Source organism: Saccopteryx leptura, chromosome 4 (genome assembly GCF_036850995.1).
Source record: "Saccopteryx leptura isolate mSacLep1 chromosome 4, mSacLep1_pri_phased_curated, whole genome shotgun sequence".
In the NCBI taxonomy this organism is placed as follows: domain Eukaryota; kingdom Metazoa; phylum Chordata; class Mammalia; order Chiroptera; family Emballonuridae; genus Saccopteryx; species Saccopteryx leptura.
In genome coordinates, this window is record NC_089506.1 from 181,147,290 (window position 1) to 181,173,811 (window position 26,522).

The following is a 26,522-nucleotide window of genomic DNA, read 5'->3' on the forward strand; positions in this document are numbered from 1 at the left end:
AGAGAGAGAGGAGAAAGAGAGGGAAGAAGGAACAGGGAGCATCAACTCATAGTAGTTGCTTCTCAGACGTTGAGTTTTGAACCAGTGACCTCAGCGTTCCAGGTCAACACTTTATCCACTGCGCCACTGCAGGTCAGGTGACACTTTCTAATAAGGTGTAAAGATGTGCACACCTCATGCTCCAGCAGCTGCACTCATAGGTCTGTACCATACAAAACCTCATGTGTACACTTGGCAGAATACAGGTTCAGGACTGTTTACAGCAGAACTTTTCATAATAACCGAATAATGATAGCAATTCAAATGTCCATCAGCAGTAAAATGGATAAATTTTGGTATATGTTTACAACAGGTAACATTAAAAAATGAATGATCTGAGTCACACACAACAATGTGGATAAACCTTATGAATATCATTTTGAGAAAATAATGCAAGATTCTAAAGAAAGCACTCAGTATGACCCTATTCATTAAGTTCAAAAACAGGTGAAATCTAGTATAACATTTATGTATACACTCTTAGGTAGTAAAACTATAAAGAGGAAAAAAACCTAAATGTTATCCTTAAAATGTAACTCATATTGCCTGACCTGTGGTGGCGCAGTGGATAAAGCATCAACCTGGAAATGCTGAGGTTGCCGGTTCGAAACCCTGGGCTTTCCTGGTCAAGGCACATATGGGAGTTGATGCTTCCAGCTCCCCCCCACCTTCTCTCTCTGTCTCTCTCCTTCTCTGTCTCTCTCTCTCTCTCCCTTTCTCTCTCTTCTCTAAAATGAATAAATAAATTTTTTTAAAAAAAGGTAACTCGTATCAAAATGAATATTACACAAATATCACTTAACTCATGACTTGGCACACAGTCTATGCTTAATAAGTTTTACCTCAAAGTGCTTATCTTTATCCTGAAACCCAGTCCTCTCCTGACAAACAGCATCTTCTTGTGTTGAGGGTATGGAGGTTTTAATTAAACCAGTTAACTCCAAGATGAGTGTCCTAATGATCAAGATAGTGACCTGCTACTTAGCCTACTTGTTATGGACTCTAAATGGCATATATTTCTGCTGAGGTATTTCTTTTTGTGTGAAATATATATGTTCTCATTCATAATTATTGATTTCATATCCAGCTTTTTCTTGCAATCAAAGAGAAAATATATTCAGCCAAAGCAAGTAAATGTGCATTTAAGGGATCAGATCCAACATCAGAATAAATATCTTGCAAGTGATTGCAATCAAGTTGCAAGAGAAAGAATGAGGTAGGTGGTCAAGGGGTGCTTGGAGATGACACTTTGTCCTGACAACACAGTCTGTATATGGATAGGGTTGTGATTCATAAACATTTAGAGTAAAAATATAAACAACCATGATTTTCAGCTAGAGTTGACTAAGGAAACTGGTGGCGTAATTTTGGAAGTACCAACTGTTCTTGGAGCCAACTGTCTCCACCTTTTGGAAGCGGGAGGGGAAATCAAGGACACAAGGAAATGGAACAGTTAACCATCGGTATCTACATGCTGTGTGTTCATTGCTGAGCCACGTGTGTTAACTGAAATTACATCCAGGATCCCAAAGTGTAAGGAACATAAATCTTAAAAAATGTTCTAAAGGGAACATATGTAAAGATATATCATATAGACAGTGCTTTCTATGAATATTTTTTTTCCAGGACTAAAAATATACTGAATGCTCATAACAACACTAGGGATTTAGATGAGGTCTGTGGGGTACAAAAATATTAAGTAACTTATCTGGGGTCACACCACTACTAACTTAAGTGTTGGAAGAAAGTTTGAATCCAAATGCTCTAATTTTAAGTCATGTCCACTAAATAGACTATCTAATGTAAGCCATTGAATCCCCCCCTTTTGTTCTCAAAAAGCTGTTTCAAGTTTATTTCACTTCTGTCATCTACGGTTGAAAGAGTCCTCAGTAATACAGTGTGTCCATAAAGTCATGGTGCACTTTTGACCGGGCACAGGAAAGCAACAAAAGATGATAGAAATGTGAAATCTGCACCAAGTAAAAGGAAAACTCTCCCAGTTTCTGTAGGATGATGTGGCAGCATGTGCGCATGCGCAGATGATGATGTAACACCGTGTATACAGCGGAGCAGCCCCTGGCCATGCCAGTCGAGATGTGGACGGTACAGAGGAAAGTTCAGTGTGTTCTGTGGCTCACTGAATTTGAATCCGTGACCAAAGTGCAACGTGAATATCGGCACGTTTATAACGAAGCACCACCACATAGGAATAACATTACTCGGTGGGATAAGCAGTTGAAGGAAACTGGCAGTTTGGTGGAGAAACCCCGTTCTGGTAGGCCATCAGTCAGTGACGTGTCTGTAGAGGCTATACAGGATAGCTACCTAAGGAGCCCTAAAACATCTGTGCGTGAGCCCACATCGAACTGCACTGAATAGGTATGAAAGTGGGAGAGTTTTCCTTTTATTTGATACAGATTTCACATTTCTATCGTCTTTTGTTGCTTTCCTGTGACAGGTCAAAAGTGCACCATGACTTTACGGACACACTGTATAGCCAGACTACATCATCCCTGATTCTTCTTAACACCCTTCTCAGATTTTGGGGATAAATCATAGTGGTTCTCTATCTTCACACACACATACACAGTCATTCAGAGACTCTCACCAACTTGATACTCTCTCTTTGTCAGGGAGAAGGGGCCCCTTCTGCCCACTTTCACAACTCTAACTGGAGATGAGAAGACAAATAGTCCCAGTGATCTTATCACAAGTAAAATGACATCTACACAAATGAAACATTGCTCAATGTGCATGTACTTCTGATTCATCTTTAGCAGAAATAAATCATTTTGAATATGCTTGCACTCATCTTACAAAGCATTTTGGGGGGCTAGCCCTGTAAAGCAACCCACAGAAATCTAAGGGAATGTGATCAATAGAAAATCTTGAAGGAGACAGAATAGTAGTGATGAATGAATGGAGGAAGTTTATTGGTCAGTAAACTGGTTCCAAGACATTTATTTTGAGGAAACAATTGTGAGAAATGCTTCTCTTTGAAAACATTTGATTGTGGAGCAAACATCTGTTTGGTTTTTTGGTTTTTTTTTTTTTGTATTTTTCCAAAGCTGGAAACAGGGAGGCAGTCAGACAGACTCCCGCCATGTGCCCACCTGGCACGCCCACCAGGGGGTGATGCTCTGCCCATCCGGGGCGTCGCTCTGTCGCTCTGTCGCGACCAGAGCCACTCTAGCGCCTGGGGCAGAGGCCAAGGAGCCATCCCCAGCGCCCGGGCCATCTTTTGCTCCAATGGAGCCTTGGCTGCAGGAGGGGAAGAGAGAGACAGAGAGGAAGGAGAAGGGGAGGGGTGGAGAAGCAGATGGGCGCTTCTCCTGTGTGCCCTGGCCAGGAATTGAATCTGGGACTTCGGCACGCCAGGCCGACGCTCTACCACTGAGCCAACCGGCCAGGGCCACAAACATCTGATTTTTGAAATTTATACTTAAACTATTAGGTTGCTGCCAAATAAAATACTTGTCCACCCAAACATATGCTTCAACTGAAAAAATGCTTCCCAATGTAGACAGACATGAAGAACTTGCCTGAAATATGATCAAACTTAATATTTTATAAAGCCAAATTGTTATTTGCTGAATTTTCAAAATGCTAATATTCTAATCAATGTTCCAGGGTCACTTGTCAATTACTGTCATCCTCTGACCCCTTTACTCAGAGAAGGGTAAGGGCAGGCACTGATCCAGCCAGGACAGTATAGGAGGAGGGGACAGACAGGCTTCCCAGGGTCCCCAGGGGTATGTGAGAACCCTTGTAGGAGCACATGGGTCCTGTTTCCTCAGGCTGGCCTGGGTAGGGGGGAGACCTCAGGGACCCCTCATTTATAGGGCTAACTGGAAGCCATCCTGGCTCCTAGGGGCTGTTGCCAGGCACTCAGGGGAACCCACCATGCATTAGGAATCACCAACCTGCACAATGTGAATCAAAAATAGCATATGTTCCTGATTTCAAACAGATGCACCGCAGTATGCTTGCCTCATCCTGACTATAACTTAAGGCCTATGGGCTTCAGCTAATTTAGGCAATCATCTGGTAATCAAAGGGAGACCGTTAGAACCAGGCAGCATTTGCTAGAAGAGCTTCAGAGGAGATTGTCCCAAAGATCCCTACCAGTAGTCTCTGGCACACAGTAGGTGCACATTAGATATTATATATAACTGCTAATTTGTAGGAAACTTTGGGCTTATCTGTTCTTATAGATTCTGGAAAAACAGACGAGTAAGTTCTTGGGGGAAGGGTGGATAAGCAGGAGGTAGTGAAGGAAAGACATGAGTTTCTGAAGGGACAGTTCTCGTCTAATTATTTCTCTTTTCCTTCACTTGTCAAGACTTAAAGAAAAAAGAGCAGCTGTTTTTCACTCCATGGCTCTTCATTAAATCTTTATGGGACTGAACTGCCCTGATATGTTATAAACTCACAAGGCTTTGGCAAATAATAATAGTTGATTTCCCTAGAAACGGAAAGGATATATTTAGAGGCTGGCTTGGGAGAATGAACCGGCCCCAGGGATTGGTAATGGACCGCAAAGCCTTTCACCTCGAGGTCAGTAGGTCAAATCCAAATCAGGCCTGGGGTGGCTGAGAGGCATTGTTTGAGTGACAGCTGTTGGGTGCCCAGGGTGAAAGGAGCTGGAGGGCCGGGCTGCATATCAAGTGAAGGGAACAGGTGCTGTCTGCAGCGACGCTGGTGGAGGATGAAAGAGGGTGGCCAGAGACGGGCTGTGCTTGCTCTCCTGGCCCCAGAGGCTGCTGTGACCTGGCAGAGCGAGGAGCCTGCCCCCCAGTACTGCTGAAACAGGAGAAAAGTAGTGGCGACCACGTGTGCTTTCTTTTTTATTAAACTGATTTTAATTTGTTGTGTTTACATAGTTACAAGTGTACCCCCAAGTATATCTCCCTCCTTCCCCCCTTATTCTCCTTGATACCCTTTCTGCCCCTTCCTCCCACTGCCTTCCCCCCTTTTCTCCATGATTTGCTATCCTGCCCTCTATCTCTCTGTGTTATGTGTATATACTTTCACTAATGTCTTTCCTTTCTTTGATCCCCTCCTCTCATCCCCTTTCCCTCTGCTCGCTTTCCCTCTGCACTCTTTGACCCCTTCTCTGCCTCTCTTCCATTCCTCAGTTCACATTGTTCATTGGATTCCTCATATGAGTGAAATCATAGGATATTTTTCTTTCTCTGCCTGGCTTATTTCGCTTAGCATAATCTGGAAACAGCCCAAGTGTCCATCAATATACGAGTGGATTAAAAAGCTGTGGTACATATACACAATGGAATACTATGCTGCTGTGAAAAAAGAAGGAAATCTTACCCTTTGTGACAACATGGATGGACCTGGAGTCTATTATGTTAAGAGACCACGTGTGTTAACTGCCAAGACCTCAGAGTAATGGTGAGGTTCCTGCTGCATCCTGGGAGGACAGAGCAGACTGGTGCTGCTATGCTCTCCAGTGCCTTCTGCCTCAGGCTTCGTGTCCTCCCAGCCTTTCTTTCCCATGGTCACTGGCACTGTGGTTTCCTGTCACTAAGGATGAATGAGTGAAAATGCAAAGGACTAAAAGGAAAGATGGCAGTGACCAACATAAATGGTGTGGGCTTTCCGGTTTCCAGTTTCTCAGTACGTTTGATACCCTGCACACCTTAGAATCACCACAGTTTGGAAGGTGGGCTGTAAAGTAGGTAGTTGGAATTTGGTAGCTGCTTCATGAAGAGTTTAAGATAGGCCACATCAGTCCCATCCTTTCATTTGACTGTTGACACTGAGGCCCAGTTTGGGGTACGTCACTGTGTAAGGCTCTAAGTCCCCAGCAACAGAGGTGACTTCAGCTGATGTAAACAGTGAACAGATACATTCGAGTATTGAGTAACTTTTATAGCATTTCATGAAAAACAGGAAGAGTGAAAGGAGCCAAGTTTGACCAGGGGCTCTTAACGATTAAGAATCCTGCCTGACCTGTGGTGGCGCAGTGGATAAAGCATCGACCTGGAAATGCTGAGGTCGCCAGTTCGAAACCCTGGGCTTGCCTGGTCGGGGCACATGTGGGAGTTGATGCTTCCAGCTCCTCCCCCCTTCTCTCTCTCTGTCTCTCCTCCCTCTCTCACTGTCTCTCCCTCTCCTCTCTAAAATGAATAAATAAAATAAATTAAAAAAAAAAAAAAGAATCCTTACCCAGGGCCTTGGGGGAGTTTCAGGAAGGCCCCCACTACTGTGTTTGCTCCTGGGCCATAGGTTAGGGCAGACAATGCCCCACTCTAGGCACAAAAGAGGCATCCTCTTCTTTGAAGTTTCTATTCAAATGTCACTTTAGAAGACTTCCTTGAACTCTATACTTAAAATAGTAACATTCCACCTTCTGTACACTTTCCCTATTATCCTTTCATTAGTGCTCTCCATAGCACTTAGTACCATCTGACAATTACTTATTGTTTACTTTTTGTTTCCACCCCCCTACAGTTGAAACTTCATGAGGATGTGAACATTTTGGTTTTATTTTGTTTTACTGCCCCTCCCCCGTCCCTTTCTGAGGGGATATAGTATCCAGCAAAAGCTGCCTGTGCCCTTAGGACTGGACCTGCCTTTAGAATCCAGGTCTGGCAAGTTGCAAAGCTCCTCCTTTGGGAATTCATAGGGGTGTGAGGTTTGGGAGGGGTAGTCTCTTTCCTGATATCCCCCTTTGCTTGCATTACAAGGTCCTCGGAACAGGGCTGTTCCCAGACCCTAAAGCATGGGGGAACAGAGCTTTGTGGATAAGCATAAATGAACGTATGTAGAAGTAGGAAATAGGGTGACTGGAGGCCAGGGTCCCTGTGCAGTTTGGACGCCACGTTTTTCAACCAAGTTTTTGATGGCAGGCTAACGGAACCTGTCCACTAACCTCAGTAAGCAAAGATTCCTCCTAGTTGTATCCAGACTCTCTCTTCATTTCCCTTTTATTCCTTCCTTCCCTCCTGCAGCCTGGCACCTCCCCTCACCACTCCCCTATCCATTTCCCAGGAAAATAAATCTGAGGGAGGAGGCTGGGAGAGTGGATCTCAGAGAACCCTTCTGAATAAATGTCTATATTAATGAATTATTAACTCAGCCACCCATGACCTTAAACCTAGCAGTGGAGTGCTGAGGGCAGAGAGGAGAGCTGTTGAATTCTTTATTGGAGTCCTGTCAAAGGCAGCCGACCATTTGTTCCCCTCCTCCATCAGGAAAAAAAAAATTAATATGAAAGGCAAACGGGAAAATTGTATGTCAAACGGAATCAGATAGAGGGTTTTCCGGACAGAGTCCTCTTCTTGCTCTCCTGCCCATTGCTGTCACTCCCTCCCTGCTCTGGCCTCCTGCTCCCTTCTTCCCTCCGAGCTAAGGGTGCAATAAGCTTCCTAAGGATAATTTTTTTGGGGGAAAAAATTGCTCGAGAAAATGATGAATTTGGGTAGTTAATTTATCGATCCAGGCGCCTCTTCCCACTTGTTTTCTTTTAGAGGTCATTAATCAATGAGGAAAAACACCATCGTCCCCCCCTCCCAGCCCCCGTTTGCAGTTAATACACTCACGCTCCTTATGTATTTCTCTGGAACAAATTCCCAGAAAATATTCACCCATCGATTTGGGAGCGATGGATTTTTATAAAGGTTTGATCGCTTCCTAAGTGGTCGAAGGGATTTGTTTCTGCGGTCTCCCTCCAAGTAATAAAGAGGAGGGGAGCAGATTTGAGGGGTGAACGTCTTGATGGTCCCTGGGTTCACTTTTGAAAAATCCCTGAGATTTTCTGGCAGCGCCAGAGCTGTGGTGACCAAGCGGGCCCAGGATGAGCTGGGTTAGTGGGAAGCGGGGGATCGCTGCGGTGCGGGGTGGGCTTGGGGTGGGGGGTGGACCGCACCGACCTCTGTCCCCGCCAAGCCTGGCTGGCCTCTTGGAGGTTACGGTTGGAGCAGCCCCCCCTACACACACACACACACACACACACACACACACACACACACACACACCCCTCTGGGGCGTGGGAAGGCGCTGGGGGAAGCTCAGACCCCCGCTAGACTCTCCCCGAGACCTTAGTCATGTGCTCCTGGACTCCTGAGCTCCCCACAGAACTTTCGACCACTCCCTACATGTGAGTTCCCTAAGGTCTCTGGGCTCTAAGGTCTGGCCGCTTCGAGACCCGCTTACGCCAGGGTCGGCTGGGGAGTCCTCCAATCTGGCGGGTCTGGGACACCACACTTTCGTGTATTGGGAAAGGGAGGTTCCGCTAACCTCAGTTTCTCCTGCTGGCCCGGGCAGCAAGGGGAGCCACACGTCCCTAGGGTGCCCCACATTTCTCCGGCGTCTGCCCGTCTGTCTGGATGACGAGGGTCCAGGTTTGGCTAGGGCGAGCAGGACAATGCACCTGGCGCTTCACTGACCCGGGTTTGAATCTGCCTCCATCACTGATTAGTGGCGTGACTTCAGGTAACCTGCCTAAACTTTCTGAGTTTCAGAGGTCCCTTCTGTAGTACTGGGGTTAATGGTAATGCCTTCTCCGCATAGTTGCTGGGCATACGAAATGTACCTGAAGCGCCTACCCGCGCCTGGCTTGTGGAAAGCGCTCACAAACCGGTCCGCCAATCTTACTATGAGGGACCCCAGGGCTTCCCGGAATGTGGGAAGCAGGAGGCCTCGGGGTAGTTGTTGTCACTAGCGTCTCACATTTCCGAGATTTTCAAGTGTGTTTTGGGGACGGCCAGTCCTGTGGGCCCAGCGTCGCAGTCGGATTGGGGAGAAACAACAAGGCCCGGAGCCGCGGCCGCAGCGTCTGGGCTCCCGTCCCGGTGCTCTGGTCTTTCCCTGGGAACGGAAAAGTCTCTTCGTTTCTTAGCATTGAACCTGGAGAGTGTGAGAAATAGTGGCCCGACAGCTACTATTTGGTGGTTCTGCGAGCAGATGAACTGAAACGGGCCTGGAACTTCATCCTGTCCTTCCAATGAAGTTGCTCAAAGCCCGCGGAGCTTGCCTGGTTCGCCTCGGTGTCCACAGTACCGTGGGTTTTCTCTCGTGGTGTCTGCCTTTAACTTGGGTACTATCAATCTATCCAGGGATGACTGATGACCTTGTCACAACGACGCCAGTCAAAATATTTTCGGTCCAACCCTGTCCCAAACAGCATTGGGGCATCTCGCGTGAGACCCGGACAAAGTCTAAACAGCGAATTTCCCATACTCAGATGAAATTAATGGTGGCGGGAAAACAGAAACAAGCAAAAATCAGTAAAGTGTGGCTAGTAATTGCTCAGAGTGGCGTGTGCTAATAAGTTGTTTTGTTTGGGCAAAGATAAATGCCATTTCTTTGAGGTGTGGACAGAACACCCAACTAGGAGAATGTGCTTAAGTGGGTCCGTTTCACAGACCGTGTTCGTGCCCTCCCCCACCGAGTGCCTAATTTTTGGAAGTGAGACAGCGCAGGGAAGGGCGGGCGCGGCCCAAGGCGCAGGAGTGGACAAGGTGGTGGGTGGGGCTGCGCTCCCACCTTGCTCCTTGAATGCTAGGTTTTGGGGCGAGAAACCTATATCCATGACCACCCAGGGCAGTCCCAGGCAGCCAAGGGCAAACAAGCCTCGCCCGTGTCTGGCAGCAGTTGTACTACTAGACGTAGCTCTGGATACTTGCCTCGGATGCCAACAAGAAGAAGGCGCGAGTCCCCCAGGAACACAACTCGAGAGTGAGCAGGCTGAGCGCAGGGCGGTGTGGGACTCCATTGCAACCGCCTTCCAGCCCAGCGGCCAGGCTCGAGTCCTGCCTAGACCCATCGCCCTTTAGAGATCCGCGGTCTCACGTCTTCCCAGCTTAACAAAGCCTGCCTCTCCTCTGAGGACCGAGGCTTTCAATCCAGCGTGCCTCCGCCCCGCCCCCAACTCCCCGCTTCTTCTCCCCCCCCCCCCTGCATTTTTGCTAGAAGTTGCGTGGCGGGCTAGGCGAATCTGGCACCCAGCAATACTTCTGGAAAAATTGAGACGGGCAAAAGCTCAAATCCGGTCCCGGGACTTGGCCCACTCGCCGGGTCGCACGCGCCTGCCCGGATGCGGACAGCGGAGCGTGAGAGGATGTGCATTCCGGTGTCTGCGTTTCCACTGCTTTCAGGCTCAGGGCAGGGAGCTAGCACCTAGAAAAGACACATCATGGGCAGAAAGAGACAACTGGCGCGCGGGAGACGTCACGCCAAAAAAAAAAAAAAAAAAAAAGTCGGGGGTGGGACGGCTGAGGAGGTGCCTGTGCGGGAGGCGCACGGGCAGTTTGCGGATCCAGCCGAGTTAGAACTTCCTTCTTCCCTCTCCCCTCCCCTTCGTTCTTCTGGCCGGCCTCCCACCTCCCCCACCCCTTACATCTCTCTCTCTCTCTCTCTCTCTCTCTCTCTCTCTCTCTCTCTCACACACACACACACACACACACACACACACACACACGCATACACCACTCGTATTTTGTGCTGTCGTAAAACCCACGTGTCCAGCCGAGAGGCTGCCAGAGCGTGGAGCCGAAGAGCCGGGACGCGGCAGCGGCCGAGCGCAACCCCACACAGCGACCCCGTCCCACGCCCGGTCCGCCCGCGCTCTCGGCAGCGCTGCTCTCGTGCCCTCCGCGGGCCTCCGCAGCCCCTGCTCGCCGCGGGATCTCTAGGTCTGCCTCCCGCGCTGCCAGGGGCATGTAGCACAGCCGAAGCGCACACGCTCCCGCACCCTCCCCGAGACACACGCACGCACGCACGCACCCGCCGGCGGCGGCTCCGAGTTTTCAGGTAAGGCGAGGCTCCTCTGGGGCTGCGTGTCTTGGGCCCGGGGATAGGAGGCTGGAGGTCCTGAGCTTGGCGGGGGTGGGTGGGGACGAGGCTGACCCGCCTCCTAGCGCCGGAGGCCAGCGCGACTCGGGCGCTGCGCCACTCCGGCTGGGGTCGGCGCCGGCCGAGGGCGGGGGCTGCGTCTGCAGCCGAGTTCTGCGGGGAGCGCCTTCGCTCCGGCTTCCACCGTGCCCGGTCGGAGCCGGGCGCCCCGCGCTGCGAGGCCAGGCAGCGTGTACAGCTCCCACCGCGCTGTGCGGCGGCTTCAGAGTAAACTTTGCGCCCCAGCGGAGTTGGGAGGAAGGAGCCACCGAACCGGGCTGCCGCCGCAAAGCCAAGGGCTCTAGCTCCGGCTCCAGGGTCTCGGCCGCCGTCCTGCCCACCCCTCTCGCACCAAACCCCGGGCCCGGCTCACGCGCACCCTCCTCTCTGTCCTCTGCCCCCAGCGTGAGGCATCGGACATGCTGAAGCCCGGAGACCCTGGCGGCTCGGCCTTCCTCAAAGTGGACCCAGCCTATCTGCAGCACTGGCAGCAACTCTTCCCGCACGGCGGCGGCGGCGGCCCGCTCAAGGGCGGCGGTGCCGCGGGGCCCCTGGGCGCGCCTCAGCCTCTCCAGCCGCCGCCGCCGCCGCCGCCGCCCCCTGAGCGCGCAGAGCCGCCGCCGGACAGCCTGCGCCCGCGGCCCGCCTCGCTCTCCTCCGCCTCCTCCACCCCGGCTTCCTCCTCCACCTCTGCCTCCTCCGCCTCCTCGTGCGCCGCCGCTGCCGCCGCGCTGGCGGGTCTCTCGGCCCTGCCCGTGGCGCAGCTGCCGGTGTTCGCGCCTCTGGCCGCTGCCGTCGCCGCGGAGCCGCTGCCCCCCAAGGACCTGTGTCTCGGCGCCGCCTCGGGGCCGGGGCCCTCCAAGTGCGGCGGCGGCGGGGACGGCCGGGGCGGCCCGCGCTTCCGCTGCAGCGCGGAGGAGCTGGACTATTACCTGTACGGCCAGCAGCGCATGGAGATCATCCCGCTCAACCAGCACACCAGCGACCCCAACAACCGTACGTAGCCGCAGCCGGCGCTCTCTCCCGTGGCGCTGGCGCCGTCCAGGGCGGGCGCCCGTCGGGGAGGCGGGTCGGACGAGCGGGACCCCGGGTGGGGGACTGGTCCAGGCAGCGGCCCGCGCTTCCCGGAGCGCAGTGGCAAAAGTTTTCTGTTGTTAGAGAAGGAAGTAGACCGGATGGGGTGTCCGGGTGGCACCTGGGGGTTACCTCTTTCCCTCCTCTCATCTTCTACTTCGCAGCCCCAAGTCTGTGGGACTCGAGTCGCTCGCCGGCCGGGGGCTTTCAGATCTGTGCCCTCCCGGGGTGGGGGGACAGAGCCTGGGCAAGGTCGGCTACTGGCAGCGCGTGATGGGGGGTCCCGAGAAAACACTAGAGGGGCTCAGGATTTCTGGGGAGCGTGGATTCCAGGGCTGGCTTCTCCTCTCGACCTTACTTCAGCAGTTAACTGAGTCCGTTTGTTTTCGGGCCGCGGGACTGTCTAGGCTAGGGGAACGGCCGGGAGCTGCAGGCCGGCCGGGCCTCACGGGAGTGGGAGTTTGGGACGATAACTCTTTGGTCAGTTTCTCTCTGCAGGCAGGCATTATTTTTAGGTCTACCATTTATTTAGAAAAGAAAAAGAAAAGGAAAAAGCCAGCTGCTTAGTTAGAAGATTTCTGTCTCCAGGATAGGGTGGTTCCCTGCGGATCCCACATTCTTCTTGCACCCTCGACCCTGCAAACGTTCGCAAGTTCGCCATTCGTAGCCAGGTTTACTTATTTGTACAATTTGGGTGACATTTAGTTTAAGGAGCTTACTCTCCTTGTCTCCCAAGTAAATAGCAAATGCCTAATCAAACACCAGGTTTTATCCAGCGTTGGTTCCTATATTCCTACTTTTGAACGCTCATCACTAGCTAGTACGGTTCCATTTTGAGATTTTTGGAACAAGAGTCTCAATGAAGACCAGAAATGTACGTATATTGCTTTACACCCGATTCTTTTTGGTAATTTCAAAAGTTATGATATGTTTACACCTAATGTGTTGGGTTAAGTGCTAAATATATTTCCAGAGACCTCTGGAGAGAACATTAAATCAGGTTAAGAGAGTCAGGTTGAAAGCAATACAGGATTTGAAAGATCAGCACTCATCATTTTCTTCTTCTTATTTCTTCATCTAGCTTCTGTGTGTAGATCATAAACATTTTTATTCTTCTATTTAGAATATGTCCCTTCTTGCAGAATGTCTACCACTCCATGAACTTTTCAATTCGTTGTAAAACCAAAATACCTCAGGTTATAGTTATTGGAAGGGCTCTCAAAGTCATTACTTTGATGAAACCACTGGACATGAGCCTAGTGGTTAAGCTGTCTTAATCTTTTCATAATAGTGGGAGATAATTGTTCTAATGGAGATAATTATTATTAATAAAAAAGGACAGTTGTATTTACTTTGTTCCTTTTGACTCTGGAGGTTAAGGACTGGTTTAAAACAAGGGTTTCTACTCAAGTTCTGCAGTTAAGACACTTGTATTTCAGTGTCAGAAAAATTTTAAAAATTATATTGTCTTAATGGAGTGCAAAAATACTAACTCCTACTGAATTTCTTGTATGTGTTGCTTTCAAAGCAATTCTTTTAAAATGTGAAATGAAAAAGGTAAACGCTTGGAAAAGGCTTTTTTTTTTTTTTTTTTTTTTTACTGTTAAGTATAAGGGTAGTCACTGTGCGCTGAGAATGCTTCATCAAGCTTGCAGTTTCTCTTCTGAATTAAATCAGTACGGAACAAGACACCAGCAGTGTACCCCAAAGCCCTATACTGTTTATACAATGTAGTTTTGAGATTCAATATCGTCTGTCTCACCAGAGAAGAACCTAGACTAATCAGCGAAAGAACTGGGATAGATTCTGAATTAATATATGGCTCTCTGAACCAGTTTATTGCCCAGGTGACTTTTTTTCTTCTGGCTGGAGGAAATGAAGTATGATTTATTTAAATTATTTCTATTGGGTTAGTCTTTTGGTATCTCCTTTTGAGTTGAGTAGATTGCTTCAATATACAAAGTACAGGAGAAAAGACAAGGGAAAGGAAGTCAGATTGTCCTATTATACTTTACGTTTCTCCCTAATTAAAGGGCAATTGAAAAAGAAAACAGAAAGCAGGGGTAGCTCTGTAATTCTGAGAGACCAGGTCTCCCGTTCCTTTAGGAACTTCTCTGGGCAAGCATGGACACTCATTTCAAACCATGGGATTGTATTACAAAGATGAAGTGAGAGGTGATTGAGTTTAATCTAACTAAGGGCTTAAAAGAAATCAGAAATGCAAAGGATGGGAAACTGGTTTCCCTGGGCCGGGGAAGTTGGTGTATTTGTTACTTGAAAGAAGGTGGAAATCAGAGCTCTCCTCCTTCCCAAGTCGTAGTTGGGTGTGTAGTGGGGAGGGTGTGAGAGGCAGGCAGAAGGAAAGCACCTATTTATGACATAAAGATTTCCCTAGTTTTCCTTTCAGTCTTTGGCCATCTTCTTCTAAAAGAACTATTGAGACCACTGAGAGTGCTTTATTTTGTTACTTAGTATTTAGTCATTTTCTCTTTTTCTTACAAGGCAAAGAAAGGGCCTCCTCACTTCCCTATATTCTACAGAAGAGTAGCATTTTGCCTGGGATCAGCAATGGAGTGACACTTGTGAATCAGTAACAGTAATCTCACCTTGAAACTTTATTGGCATTTGTGGTAATACCATGGTGAAAGGTCTTTTAGCGCTCTTTCCCACACACACACACAAAAAAAGATTTAAAAACAGCAGAAACCATACAAGCTAGCTGAGTGGGCTTTTCTATTATATATGTTATCTTAACTGCATGTATTCAATTCATTCTATGATTGAAGTACATATTCCACTGAAACCCTCAATGTTTAGCTACCTCTTCTTTCATCTCTTTAAAGCCTGGTGGGTGGGGCAGACTTTAAGATAATTGGGGGATGGACCCTTTCTTCCTCTTGTATAATTTTACTGCCCTCATTGCTGCTGGGTTGCCTGAAGCCATTGATACTGTTGGGCTCCGTGGCAGCGGCCCCTTCTCAGGTTCTGCTGTGTTCTTTGAGACCCTGTCACTACTCTTGAAAGGTAGTAAGAGGCAGCCATGGGCGTGCCTGGCATTTGTGTTTGTACAGAAAGGGCTGAGCCAATTAGCTTTTCATACCTTAAAAAAAAATTTTTGTGCAGCTGTTCCCCCAGTACCTTGCAGAGAGGTGAGAGGTAAGTAAGCCCTCACCGAGTCTCCCTGCCAAGTAGCAGGACCTTCTGCAACTCTCCCAGCTGAAGATCTGTCTCCTCCTGCGTTCGGGGAGCTCTGCTGCGGAGGGAGCAGCACCAGGAACAGCGAGGGCTCTAGTCTGTCCCGTTGGTAGTTGCCACCCTTTCCAAGAGTTTGGAGACAGTGGCCAGGAGAGAGAGAAAAATCTGGGCCTAGCACTATTTTTTCCCGGTTGGGAGTCAGGGAAAGAGATAAAGGAGAGTATTTTCTGACATTCCCCACTTTCTTCCAACCCAGTTGGAAAACAGGTCCTGTTTGGGAAGCTCCGGAGTCCAGTCACCCACCAGCAGGCTTTCCTGCCGCGGGAGGCACCCAGGCCGCAGACCCCTGCCCAGTATCAGGGCTGTCAGTGGCCAGCTAGTGACTTGGACTTCAGACCTGGTCCCTGGTGGGAGGGAGGCCGGGCGTCAGTCAGTGTGTGGGCTTTTGTGTTGTTCTATTTTTCTTTTCTGTTTTTTCTCTTTTTGTGTGCGGGCCCAGCCCCATCCCATAACACACATGATTTAGTTATTTTACATCATTCGTTATCCTGCGCCTTGAAACTGAACATAGAGCCATATATTAGATTGAGGTTAGAAGAGGTGGCGACTGTTTATTTAAGGTGATAAAATGGTCCATCAGCAGTAATCTCCATCGATATGTGCCACCAGGAGATGAAGGATGAGGGGACAAGCCACAATTAATTGCCCTATAGTTTTGTAGGAGCGAGTGGAGCCAGCCCAGACCCGCTTCGATCTCTTCTCACGCCTCCTATTCATCATCTCCGCGTTGTATATGGCCGCTTCGCAGGGGCAGGGCCAGCGAGGTTTATCTCCACGCAGTGTTCCCTCCCCGCGCACACAGCACTCCCATCTAATTTATTAATGCAGTCATTGGGAGACAAATAAAAATCTGCATTTCCTTCCCCCACTCTTTCTTTTCCTCCCCCTTTTTGTCCTTCCCGCTTAGCCCCAGGGTCCAGCCGGCAGCCTGACGAGTGTGGAAAACCCACGCCTCCGACGTGGGCCAGGACCTTTAAACTCGCCTAGGGAGAACCCTCCAGAAGGTTCTGCGCCAGCTGGGTCTCCAGTGGGGCCCGACCACAATCGGCTACCTTTCCTGGTGGCCTGGCTGATTTCTCCCCTTTTGCTCCTAGACCCTATCCTCAGAGCCTAGAAGACCCTTGCTGGGTAGAAGGAGAGGACCTGGTGGGTGGTGAGGCCTATGGGGTCTCCGGATTTCTGTGGCAGCAGCCACGTCTGGCCTTGCAAGAAAGGCCTACGCTGGCAGGAAAGGGGGCGAGGCGTTCCAAATGCAGACTAGTTTGGGGGCCCTCCAGCCCCCAGCCTGACTGCTCACTGCAGGCGTCGTCCATCGCCACCCCATCTAGCCAGCTGAGCCACCGAGAGGGCCAGGGGAGAGGGCTGGCTGGAGAAGGAGGGAAGAGGGAGGGCGTGAACCCTGGTGCAGGAGGCTTCCAGCTGCCCTTGCCCCAGCGGCCGGTCCCCTTCCAGAGCGCAGGAGGAGCTGCCGGCAGGCGGCACTCCTGGGGCAGCGTTACCCGGCCAGGATCGATGGGCGCCGCCCCATCGGGCTCAGCCTGCGAGACTGAGGGCTGCGACCTCAGCGGTGGTTGGGGAGGATTTATAGCCCTGCGGCTACCTCTGCCCAGGCGGGGCGGCAGGCTTTTCAGCTGCTCCTTCGTTCTGTTTCTCGAGGACTGGGGAGGGCAAGCGAAAGCTGCGAGAGGTGTTTCGGACCCAGGCCTGTCGTTCCCCGGCCTGGTGCTTCCCATGGGTCCAAGTTCCGCCTGCATCCACACATGCCTCTGGGCCTCTCCAGACACCAGAAAAGCCCCTAAACGTTTTATATTCCCACCTTTCCTAGAATGCCAAATGAAAGTACCAGGAAAAACAAAACAAAACAAAACAAAATAAACACCTGGCCTGTTTTGCTCCCTTTACCTTAAAATAGATCTATTTTCAATTACAAAAGTAATGGATGTACGTGTACAAACATTCAAACAGTACAAAGGCTATGAAATGAAGAGTGAAAGTCTGCTCTTCACTCCTCTTGGCCTGGTGTTGAAGTCAGTAGGTGAAAGTCTGGAACTTAACGATAACTCCTGCCCTTATTCTGGGACCCATAAACAGGAGCATGAACAGCTCTACTCAAGGTAGGAAAGGGAACATGATTTCTTATATAACCCAATGCTGAAATGGCATTTCAAAGTATCTTGCTTGGAGAATATCATAATATTTGTCACAGATATAGAAAACCCTTTATGAATAATAATTATGAACTTCTGTAAAAACTTCACCTGATTTTAAGAGAAAGTAGAGACATTCATTTATCTCCTTTTTATGATTACAGATAGACTTGTATTATGTATTGCTTGGTATGGAATGCTGTGTGTAATATATGGATTTTATATGTGTGTGTATAATCTTTTCATGTAGGTGTTTATGGCTTGCTGTCTAGAAAATACTCTGCTGGAGTGTTTGTCTACTTGTGCCACATTTGTCAACCTCGAGTGATCAGTTTCTTGTTTTAGACATCCTCAGGCCTCTTTGGGACTCCAAGACAGAAGTCAGAAGCCAAATGTTCTCAGTGGTAGAGCTTTGTATATTAAAAAAAATACAAAACAACAACCTAGCAACGTTAGGATATAACATGTATTTTGATGCAATTGGTCAACTTTTCTGACAGAATATTTTGATATACCGCAAAGTGGGTTATAAATTGGGAAGTCTCATTTTGGGTGGACTAATTAAAGTGGGTTGTCCTTGCCTACTCAGCTGTGGACCTAACATGCATGTTGTCTCCTAAATATTGGAAGAGACCCAGCTTTTCACTCTGCAAAATCCTACTAAGCTTTTTTTCAACATCACATGGAAACAGATGAAACTTAAGTTGAAGAGAGCTTTAGAGAACATGTTGGAGAAAGGACTAGCCATAATGTTATTATGAATAACAAATATCAAAAGTGTGCTTGCTCTCTGTGGGGTGGTGGCTAAGGTTGGCAATTGTGTTCCTTTATTACTGATATAGTTGGTGTGACGGTCCATGTCATGGAGATTTTGGAAGTTGACAGAATCTCTGATATGTACTGTTAGGGGAGTGAATACTAAAGGCTTTTGCTTCTCACCCTTTGTCTCATTGAGCCAACCAGTAAGGGACAGTCAGTTAATCAAAAACCTGGGGTGATTTATTTTTACGGGCATATTGCCTTTGCTTATTGTCATTTGTTTTAAGCTATTTTTGTTGAGGTGCTGAAAGGTCATCTCTAAAGTTAGGCACTAAAATTCAAAATTATGGACAATATTTACTTTTCAACTTATTTTCTTACTTCAACTCCAATTCAATAGGTGTGAGAAAGAACAAGAGAAATCTCTGTAATTCAGTCATACTGCAGCAATTTTTGTGCCCCCCTCCAAGTAGTGATTTCAGTGAAATATTTCAGTTCTATAGATTGAGCTATGAGTTTCGATATAAGAATATCCCAGCTTTCGTTAGTCTTCCTGGATCTCTAGGTTTGGAGGGTTTGAAGTTAGGCAGATCTGACTGTGAATCTTTCTCTTCCAGTGTAGTCTGGTCTGTGGTCAAGTTATATTGCTCATAAAGTCTCGGTCACCCATCTGCAGAATGGGAATCATGACACTTAGATATAATATGGTGATTGTTTGGGTCAAGATACCTGGCACATAGTTGGCACTTGGTAATAATGAGTTTTGGTCTTTCTTTCCATTCCCCCTTATCTTGAAGTTTTTACTTTTACAGTCAGAAGCTCGAGAGGGTGTTGTGAAGTATATGTGTTCTGGAAGGGCTGACATGTTGGGAAGGGTGAGAAGACATTCCAGCTAGGTCCTAAGGTCAAAAGCAGAGCCTGACATAGTTTTTCATTAGTTTGTGTTGCTGGAAGAGGGGCCCTTTTTGTGATGGAGGTTCAGAGGCATGGACCCGTCACTACCTGCAGAAACTGGTTTTTGCTTTCCACTTGAGAAGCCTGAGGACCCCTGTGAGGAGTTGCAGTCAGAAGGCCCCCTCAGTTCCTGGGTTCTCTCGGAAGGAATGGAGAAGTAGCTGACCCTGGAGAGGCAGAGCTGACTGGAGCCTTTCCCTGAGATGGGATGCTCAGATAGTAAACCCTCAGCTCCCTGTGAAGCAAATAGCGAAGCGAGGGGTCGCCCACCATGCTGGGTTTTGATCAAGCGTTCCTTGGGTGAGGATTCTTCACTGACTCACTTTGTCACAAGTTCCTTGGGCATTTTGTCTGCTTCAGCATGAAGAGGGCACACCCTGTGCGATCCGCCAGGATTGGCTTCGACCAAGACCTGGGGACACGGAGGCCCCAAGGCTGACCCACACTCAGCACCGGCGCACACGCTGGTGCTCCGCTCTCGCCATCGACTCTTGCTGGGACTCGCTCAGTATCAGGCTCAGTGCCACGGGGCTCTGTTGCTCCAGGGAGCCGCTGCTCCCCAGGGAGGCTGGGCCAGGGAGGCCGGGTTGTGCCGGCGGGCGCCGAGGCTGTCTCCCCGAGGCAGGTCTGCAGGCCCGGGGCGCAGACACGGCGGCTCCGCCAGGCCCATTAATAACCCGGAGGGCGCTGCGATCCGACAGCGCGGTCGCCGCAGACCCTGTCTCCCGCGGCTGCCTGGCCTCTTCCCTCGGGTTTGAGTCGAGGGACACTGGGTGTCTACAGCCCGGCCCCGAGGGTGGGAGGTCGCCTCCAGCTCCGGCTGCTCTGGGGAACGTCGGGTGAGACAGCTTCACAACTCTCAGTTTGTAACGCCAGATAATAGCATGCAGCCTGGGGAATCAGCGTCTGGGCAGGAGAAGGAGCCCCTGCCATTGAACCCTTCTGATCATTAGAGACCCATTACCCCAATCGTTAAATTTGCTCTTCGTTTCTTTTTGGTTTCTGGGAAGACCTGGCCCTCAAGCAGAGACACCTCTAACCCTCCAGGACAGCCCTCCTTTTCTCGCCAGTCCCCACCTTGCTGCAATGCCCAGCGCGGGCCCTGCCCGAGGCGCTCGAGGGACCCCCGGCGCTCCCGGGTGGCCGATGTCTGGGGCTCCAGCTCTGCTCTGTGGCGCAGGCTCTGGGGGGCGTGGGTCCAGAGGAGTGGGCACAGCGCTCCCCAGCCGACAGCTCGCCCACCTGCCCTGGTGATTTATAAAGTGCCTTCTATAATTGCAAAAAGGGGCTAGCCAAACATCATGTATCTATCTGGGCGACCAGTGTAGAATCTCTTAAAGGTATCGTGTAGGCAGGCAAGAGGCAGGCCCTCTTTGTCGGGCGTTCTTCGTGGTGCTCCGATAAACCCCCTTTGAGACGCCAGGTGGAGGGCGAGCCCTCGGGAACCCGGGGAGAGGATGGGGGGAGAGGGAGCGGTGGGCAGAGAGGAACCGGGAGGAGAAGCCGCGAGCCGTCGGTTCCCGGAGACGCAACGCCAGCCGCACCCAGCTCGGGAGGCTTTGTGGGGCGCCCAGGGTCCCGACCCGGTACCAGGCGGATTGGGGAGCTGCAGGTTCCGAGGGGGCGGTTCAGGCTCACCTCTCCTGCTCCCAGTAGCCTCGGTGCCCTCACGGCGTCCTCTCCCTTGCAGGTGGCTTAACGGGGGGCGGGGGATAACGCTGTCGTCTCCGGGGTTTACCCGAGGATGGCCCACGGAACTGCGGAGTTAACCTCTCCCTCCCCTCCCTCCCGCGTGTCCCCGGCAGGTTGCGACATGTGCGCGGACAACCGCCATGGAGAGTGCCCCATGCACGGGCCGCTGCACTCGCTGCGCAGGCTGGTGAGCACGGGCAGCGCCGCGGCCGCCGCGCCCCCGCCGGAGCTGCCGGAGTGGCTGCGGGACCTGCCGCGGGAGGTGTGCCTGTGCACCAGCACCGTGCCCGGCCTGGCCTACGGCATCTGTGCGGCGCAGAGGATCCAGCAAGGCACCTGGATTGGGCCCTTCCAGGGGGTACTCCTGCCCCCAGAGAAGGTGCAGGCCGGCGCCGTGAGAAACACGCAGCATCTCTGGGAGGTAAGTTGCCAGCCGCCCAACACCTTGCCACTGGAGCCAAAGCCTTGGCCCTCAAAAAGCCTGGCCTTTGGAGGGTGTCAACTTCAGAGAGAGCCTCCAGTGTTTCCCAGAGAGTAACAGTGGAGAATAGATTTCTCTGGTCATGCAAATACTGGTGTCTGCCCCCACCTGCAATAAAGAGATGCAGAGCCCCGCCTAGAAGACAGGGCCTGCAGGTGTCTACAGGTGGAATCACCTCAACATGTCTCTATTCCAGCTGGGATGGATTTGATCTTTGATCTCCAGGGATCTTGAGAGAAAGAAAAACCTGCTGAGGAGATGGAGCAGAGAGCTTGGGCATTGAAGGATTGAGCTAGGTGAACTCTGTGTCCCTTCTAAGCTCCTCGAAGTATTTCTGTGCACTGAGCAAGAAGGAGCACCAGCATGAATAGGAAGAAAAAGAGTCAGGCTCCTTTTGTCAGATAAAAACTTTTTGTAAACACTGAATCTGAAAGACTGCAGTATGTTTAATTCATAACTCTCAAAGTTCCTGAAGTAAGCAAATTATATATATATAATATATATATATAATATATATATGGTATTATGAAGCAGAAATCACAAATCCTGGTTGTTCTCTGTTGTCCTTTTGTAGTACAGTGATGCAATCTTCAAAAAGATAGAAAATCAAAACATAGAGTAACTTTGAGTGCTTTGGTAAAACCCAATTGAGGACAGTGCACAATCTTACCTGAAGTTATTATTAGCACAATCTTACCTGAAGTTATTATTTAAAAATAACCTCTTTGAAAAATGTTAACCTGAGCTTTCTCCCAAAGCTTCATGGCTGATTATTGAGGTCCATCCCTGAAGAGACAGACCTTGAGCCTGTAGGTAAACCCTCACTACGTAGCCACCTCCCAACCATGGAGTTATTTATGAAATACAAGATGCTAGAAGTCTTACCTTTAAGGGGAATATGTAAATCCTGCTGAGGCCAGGCAATAATATCAAGTGGGAATAGCCAGAAGAGAAAGTGTACTTAGAGGTCTATTAATGGGTCATTTTTACTGCAGTTGGTCCCTCAGACTTGGCTCAGTGGCCTGTCAAGATGACTATTTTCACTGTGAGCTGCCTCAATATTCAGTCACTAAAACTCATGGGACTTGATAATTCACTCATATTTTTGCTGAACACTCATTCTGCTCAGCACTAGGTTAGGTCCTGGAGATACAGTGTTGTGGGAAACAGATTGGTCTCCAGAACTCTTAAGAGACTGTTGGCAATTGTGTTGTGGCCTGTGTTGCAAAGCCTCCTTTGATGGAGGAGGAGCTAAGAGTATGAGCTCACATCACAGCCCAAGAAGACTACATGGGGGACATGGACTACATACCCTACAGTTATCCTCTGGTGCCCTGTGCCTGGCACCCCGGTTCCATTTCACTCCAAAACTATTGCTGGAAGATGATACATTTTTAGTTTTTCTGGGTAGGATCCTTGAATGAAGGGAAGAAAGAATTGTGCATATTTATTTTACCAAATAGTGCTTTTTATTTTTTAACAGAAATATTTATAGGAACAGAGGACAGGAGAAAATGGCTTAGTATGTAGAGGCAGGTTAGAAGTTAGAGCCTGTGGATAGAAAAAAAATGACAACTGGGAAATAAAGCGTCTGGTTTTGAAATACTTCCCGGTTGGTTTTTGTTTCTGACTAATTAGTTGTAACCTCCAATGTGGTTTAAAGTTTATAAAACACTTCTAGGCAGTTTTCATGTTCCAGCAGTGTTATTAGGAACTCGAATACCGTACAGTTAAAGGCCTGCCAATACTTTTCGGAGGAAATTGTAAAACGGTTGTTCAGTGGTACGATTTGCTCTATCTGTAACTATTCAAACAGAACACTATTGCCCTCTGATGACTTGGGGAGAAAAAGCCATAAACATGAAAAAATCCTTTAGTTTATTGTTTGTTTTTCACCCTAAATGTCTTTGGATGGTTGAGATGTTGTCAGGTGACCATTACACATATAGAATATGATTGACATACTGGTATATTAATACTGAAAGTATGGAGCCTTTTTCTTATACCTTTACTTGTGCTTGATGAACTTTAAAAGCTGTTGTAGTAAAGAGACTAGGGAATTTAATTGGTTTGTTGTTGTTGGTACTTCTGTAGACATAAAGTGAGTTTTACCTGTTGTTTTTGTATGTGAGTTGAGTGTGTGTGTGGGGGGGGGGGTGAGGGAGGGTGCATAGACTTGGTTCTGTGTTATAAAGAGTTGCTGAGTGTATGCTTGAATGATCTACAGGTTCCTTCTCCTAATCAGGACAGTCTGTTTGTTTTTTATCATCTGTAGGAACAGTTAACATAATGCACAGTTTGGAGATTGAAGGGATATTAAAATGCAGCAATGCAAAATCTATCAGTCTCCTGAGAGATCATGTAAAATGTAACTGACTAGGGCCAGGTAACTTTGAGTCAATGTCTATTTGTAAGATAAAACACTCACTTTGATAGGTTTCAGGTTTTATTAGTATAATTTTTAAAATATGAAATATGAGTTTATTTTTAAGCATTATGATTTATTATTTTTATGAAATGTGGCTGTTTGAATTGTTATATTTATAACAGAAGATTCTAAATGTTGGATTGTTCCTTACATTTTATTCTTTCTTTTCAAGCCTAAAATTCAACTGTGAAAATTTTTTGAATCATTTTATTATTTACATTAGAATCAGTAATTGGAATATACTCTAAGTCTATATTGGAAACTTTTGGCAATAATTATTTAATGACTCATGTAAAAATTATCCACTTTAAAAACATACTCTTTTAGCTATCTTCCAGAATATCAGATTGACATAAAGCAGATCTTTAAAAAAAATTAAAAGCAGTTGAATCATGACTATTTTATTTTAAAAGTCAACCAGAATCGTTTTTCTTCTCACATTTTTTTTTCAAGTCACTTGCTGATGAAGAAATGTCTTTATATTTAGAGTTCAATACTCGGGTCCTGATGGATCTTACCAGGGTTACTTATCTTTATTTCAGTACAATAAATGGATTGCTAATCTTTTCCCGTTACTGTTTCCAAGTAGATGATGGATTTCTGTTTCAGTTTACAGTTCATTGTTTTTAGGATGGTTGTACTTTATTATACACATGAAAGCTTATTATGGAAAAATCAGATTCACCTTAGTTACTCCTTTTGTTTAAAAATGAGAAGCTCTATTTTATTTGTAGAAAAATGACTTTTTAATATTTAACATACATCAGCTATAAAGAGCTTATTTGAGGGATTGGTTTGTAAGCATGCTATCATCTTTTAGTTAATATTTTCTTTGTGTATAATCCTGGTTCTTAAAAATACAGCAATTTAAAGAAAGTTAAATATCATTCTATTACCTTCAATATGTTTTGACCCTTTTGGGTATTTATGGGAAGTTCTAAGAGGTTTTTTTTCTTTCTTTCTTTTTTCTTTTTTTTCTTTCTATTTTTTAGCAATAAGTGAAGGTGATGTTTTTGTAGTTTAATAAGGAGGTTAATAAGCTGAAAGCCAAATTATTAGTCTCTTTTTGGCCAGTTTCTTTTAGTATCAGAATTTTAATGTGTCCTGAAAAATTATTAATTCAGATAGTATGAAACAAAAACATTACAGTGTGGATTAAATAATCACTTGCCTTGCTTACATACATTTATTCCAACAAGACTTGGATGCATGATATATTTCTAGCTCTTTGGACGTAATGGGAAAATTTTTTCGGAATGTTTTGCAAAGAAAACATAGTCTTTCTCAGCAATTAGGTCTTATTGATGAGAGTGAGATAATTTTATCCTAATGTGTTTTCTAATAAAGAAGTGAAAAGGCACATTTGATTCCAACATTTATGAAAACATTATCTCAATTATTAATGTGCTCTTTTCCCTTGAGATAAATTAATCTAGTTGCACATGGTTTCCCCTTTCTGCTTAACATCAGAATTTAATATGACTGGACCTGAGGAATGTACACAGTGTATACTTAAAATTCTACTGGAATAAAATACGGAAGTTTAAAATAAAGTTACAGTTTAAGATAGGCTAGAATTACTCAGTCCTTTCAACTCAGAAGTCTGATTTGACAAGAAATTTTGGCAATGGTGACAAAATAAATTGTACTTATTTTCACCTTAAAAAATTATTCTGCTAATTGAAATAATGTAGTGACTTGTTAGGATAATAGTCAGGGTACTAGAAAAGGATTTTATTTTACTGACCCTGTCTTCTCTTTGAGTAAAGTTGAGTGTCTCATTTTCATTTGTACTATGTGGAAACCTTCATTATTTTTCTTCAGAAAATCAAGGGGAATAACATAATATGGTTCTTTCTGTGGTTTGATTTTGTGCCATAATATTTTAGATTTAATAAGAGTTTTGCTTTTAAGCAGATGGTCTATTTTTCATTACTATTTAGCTCTGGTCAAAAGACATTAATGAAAGCCAATATTAAAAATATATTACATGTTGCTACATGTTTATATTTCAGAACCATCATAGGTTATTGGTACTAGAAGGAAATGAATTGATTTTATATTTTAAATGTATCTTGTATGTTTCTATAAATGACCCCAATTCCATTTATAATACCCAATTGTATATATTTAGATAAATTAAAATAATATTTAAATTAAAATTGTTTAAATATTCGTTCCAGTGATAGTACTGTAATTGTAGACTCCATATTTTACTGTATAGACTTTGGCTCATTTTGGCTTGACTCATCAAAAACACTAGAGGCTAGAATGACATGACTGTCACAGTTACAGTGAAGGAAAAATTGTGTTTCATAGTAATTTATCATTTAATACACTAGACTGCTTGTCAGCTTGGTTTTGAATATGTCAGTTTCATGAAATCCAAATTTCTCCTTAAAAATAAACCATAGTAATGTTATTATTATGTTTTAAATTATGTGGGGCAACAGCTGGTGTATCTCTTTGGTTTTACCTCATTTGATTTGAAGATATCTTTTACAGTGGTGCCCATTTGATAGAGTGTGAGCATTTTGTAGTTTTACATAAACTGTAAAACCATCTGCTGCCTCTTGGAATCGCTTCCAGCATTGTGTTAAATGTCAAAACTTAGTACTTAAAATTGGCTTCAAAGAAGTCTGTTTAAAACTCTGGTCCTTTTGGCTTATGCATCCCTCTGGACAGTGCCACCTTGATTTTCTAAGTCCAGAATGACTCTGCTTAAAAAAAAATTATAACAGCCATTTGGAAATTCTCATGTTAGTGCGGTTTAATCCAGATATGCATGTGACTCTGTGGTGCCTTAGTTGCAAATACTTTATAAATAGAGTGATGTGTT

General features: G+C 47.0%; 1 protein-coding gene across 1 annotated transcript in view; it reads left to right on the forward strand.

Annotated features, from left to right (window-relative positions):
• The first annotated feature begins 11,312 nt into the window (after nucleotides 1-11,312).
• The window catches only part of PRDM6 (PR/SET domain 6), a 104,101-nt gene continuing 88,891 nt past the window's right edge, over nucleotides 11,313-26,522 (forward strand). Inside the window, exons 1-2 of the mRNA XM_066379923.1 lie at nucleotides 11,313-11,889; nucleotides 20,888-21,195. Coding sequence (XP_066236020.1) covers nucleotides 11,313-11,889; nucleotides 20,888-21,195 — 885 coding nt within the window. The remainder of the gene's footprint in view (nucleotides 11,890-20,887; nucleotides 21,196-26,522) is intronic.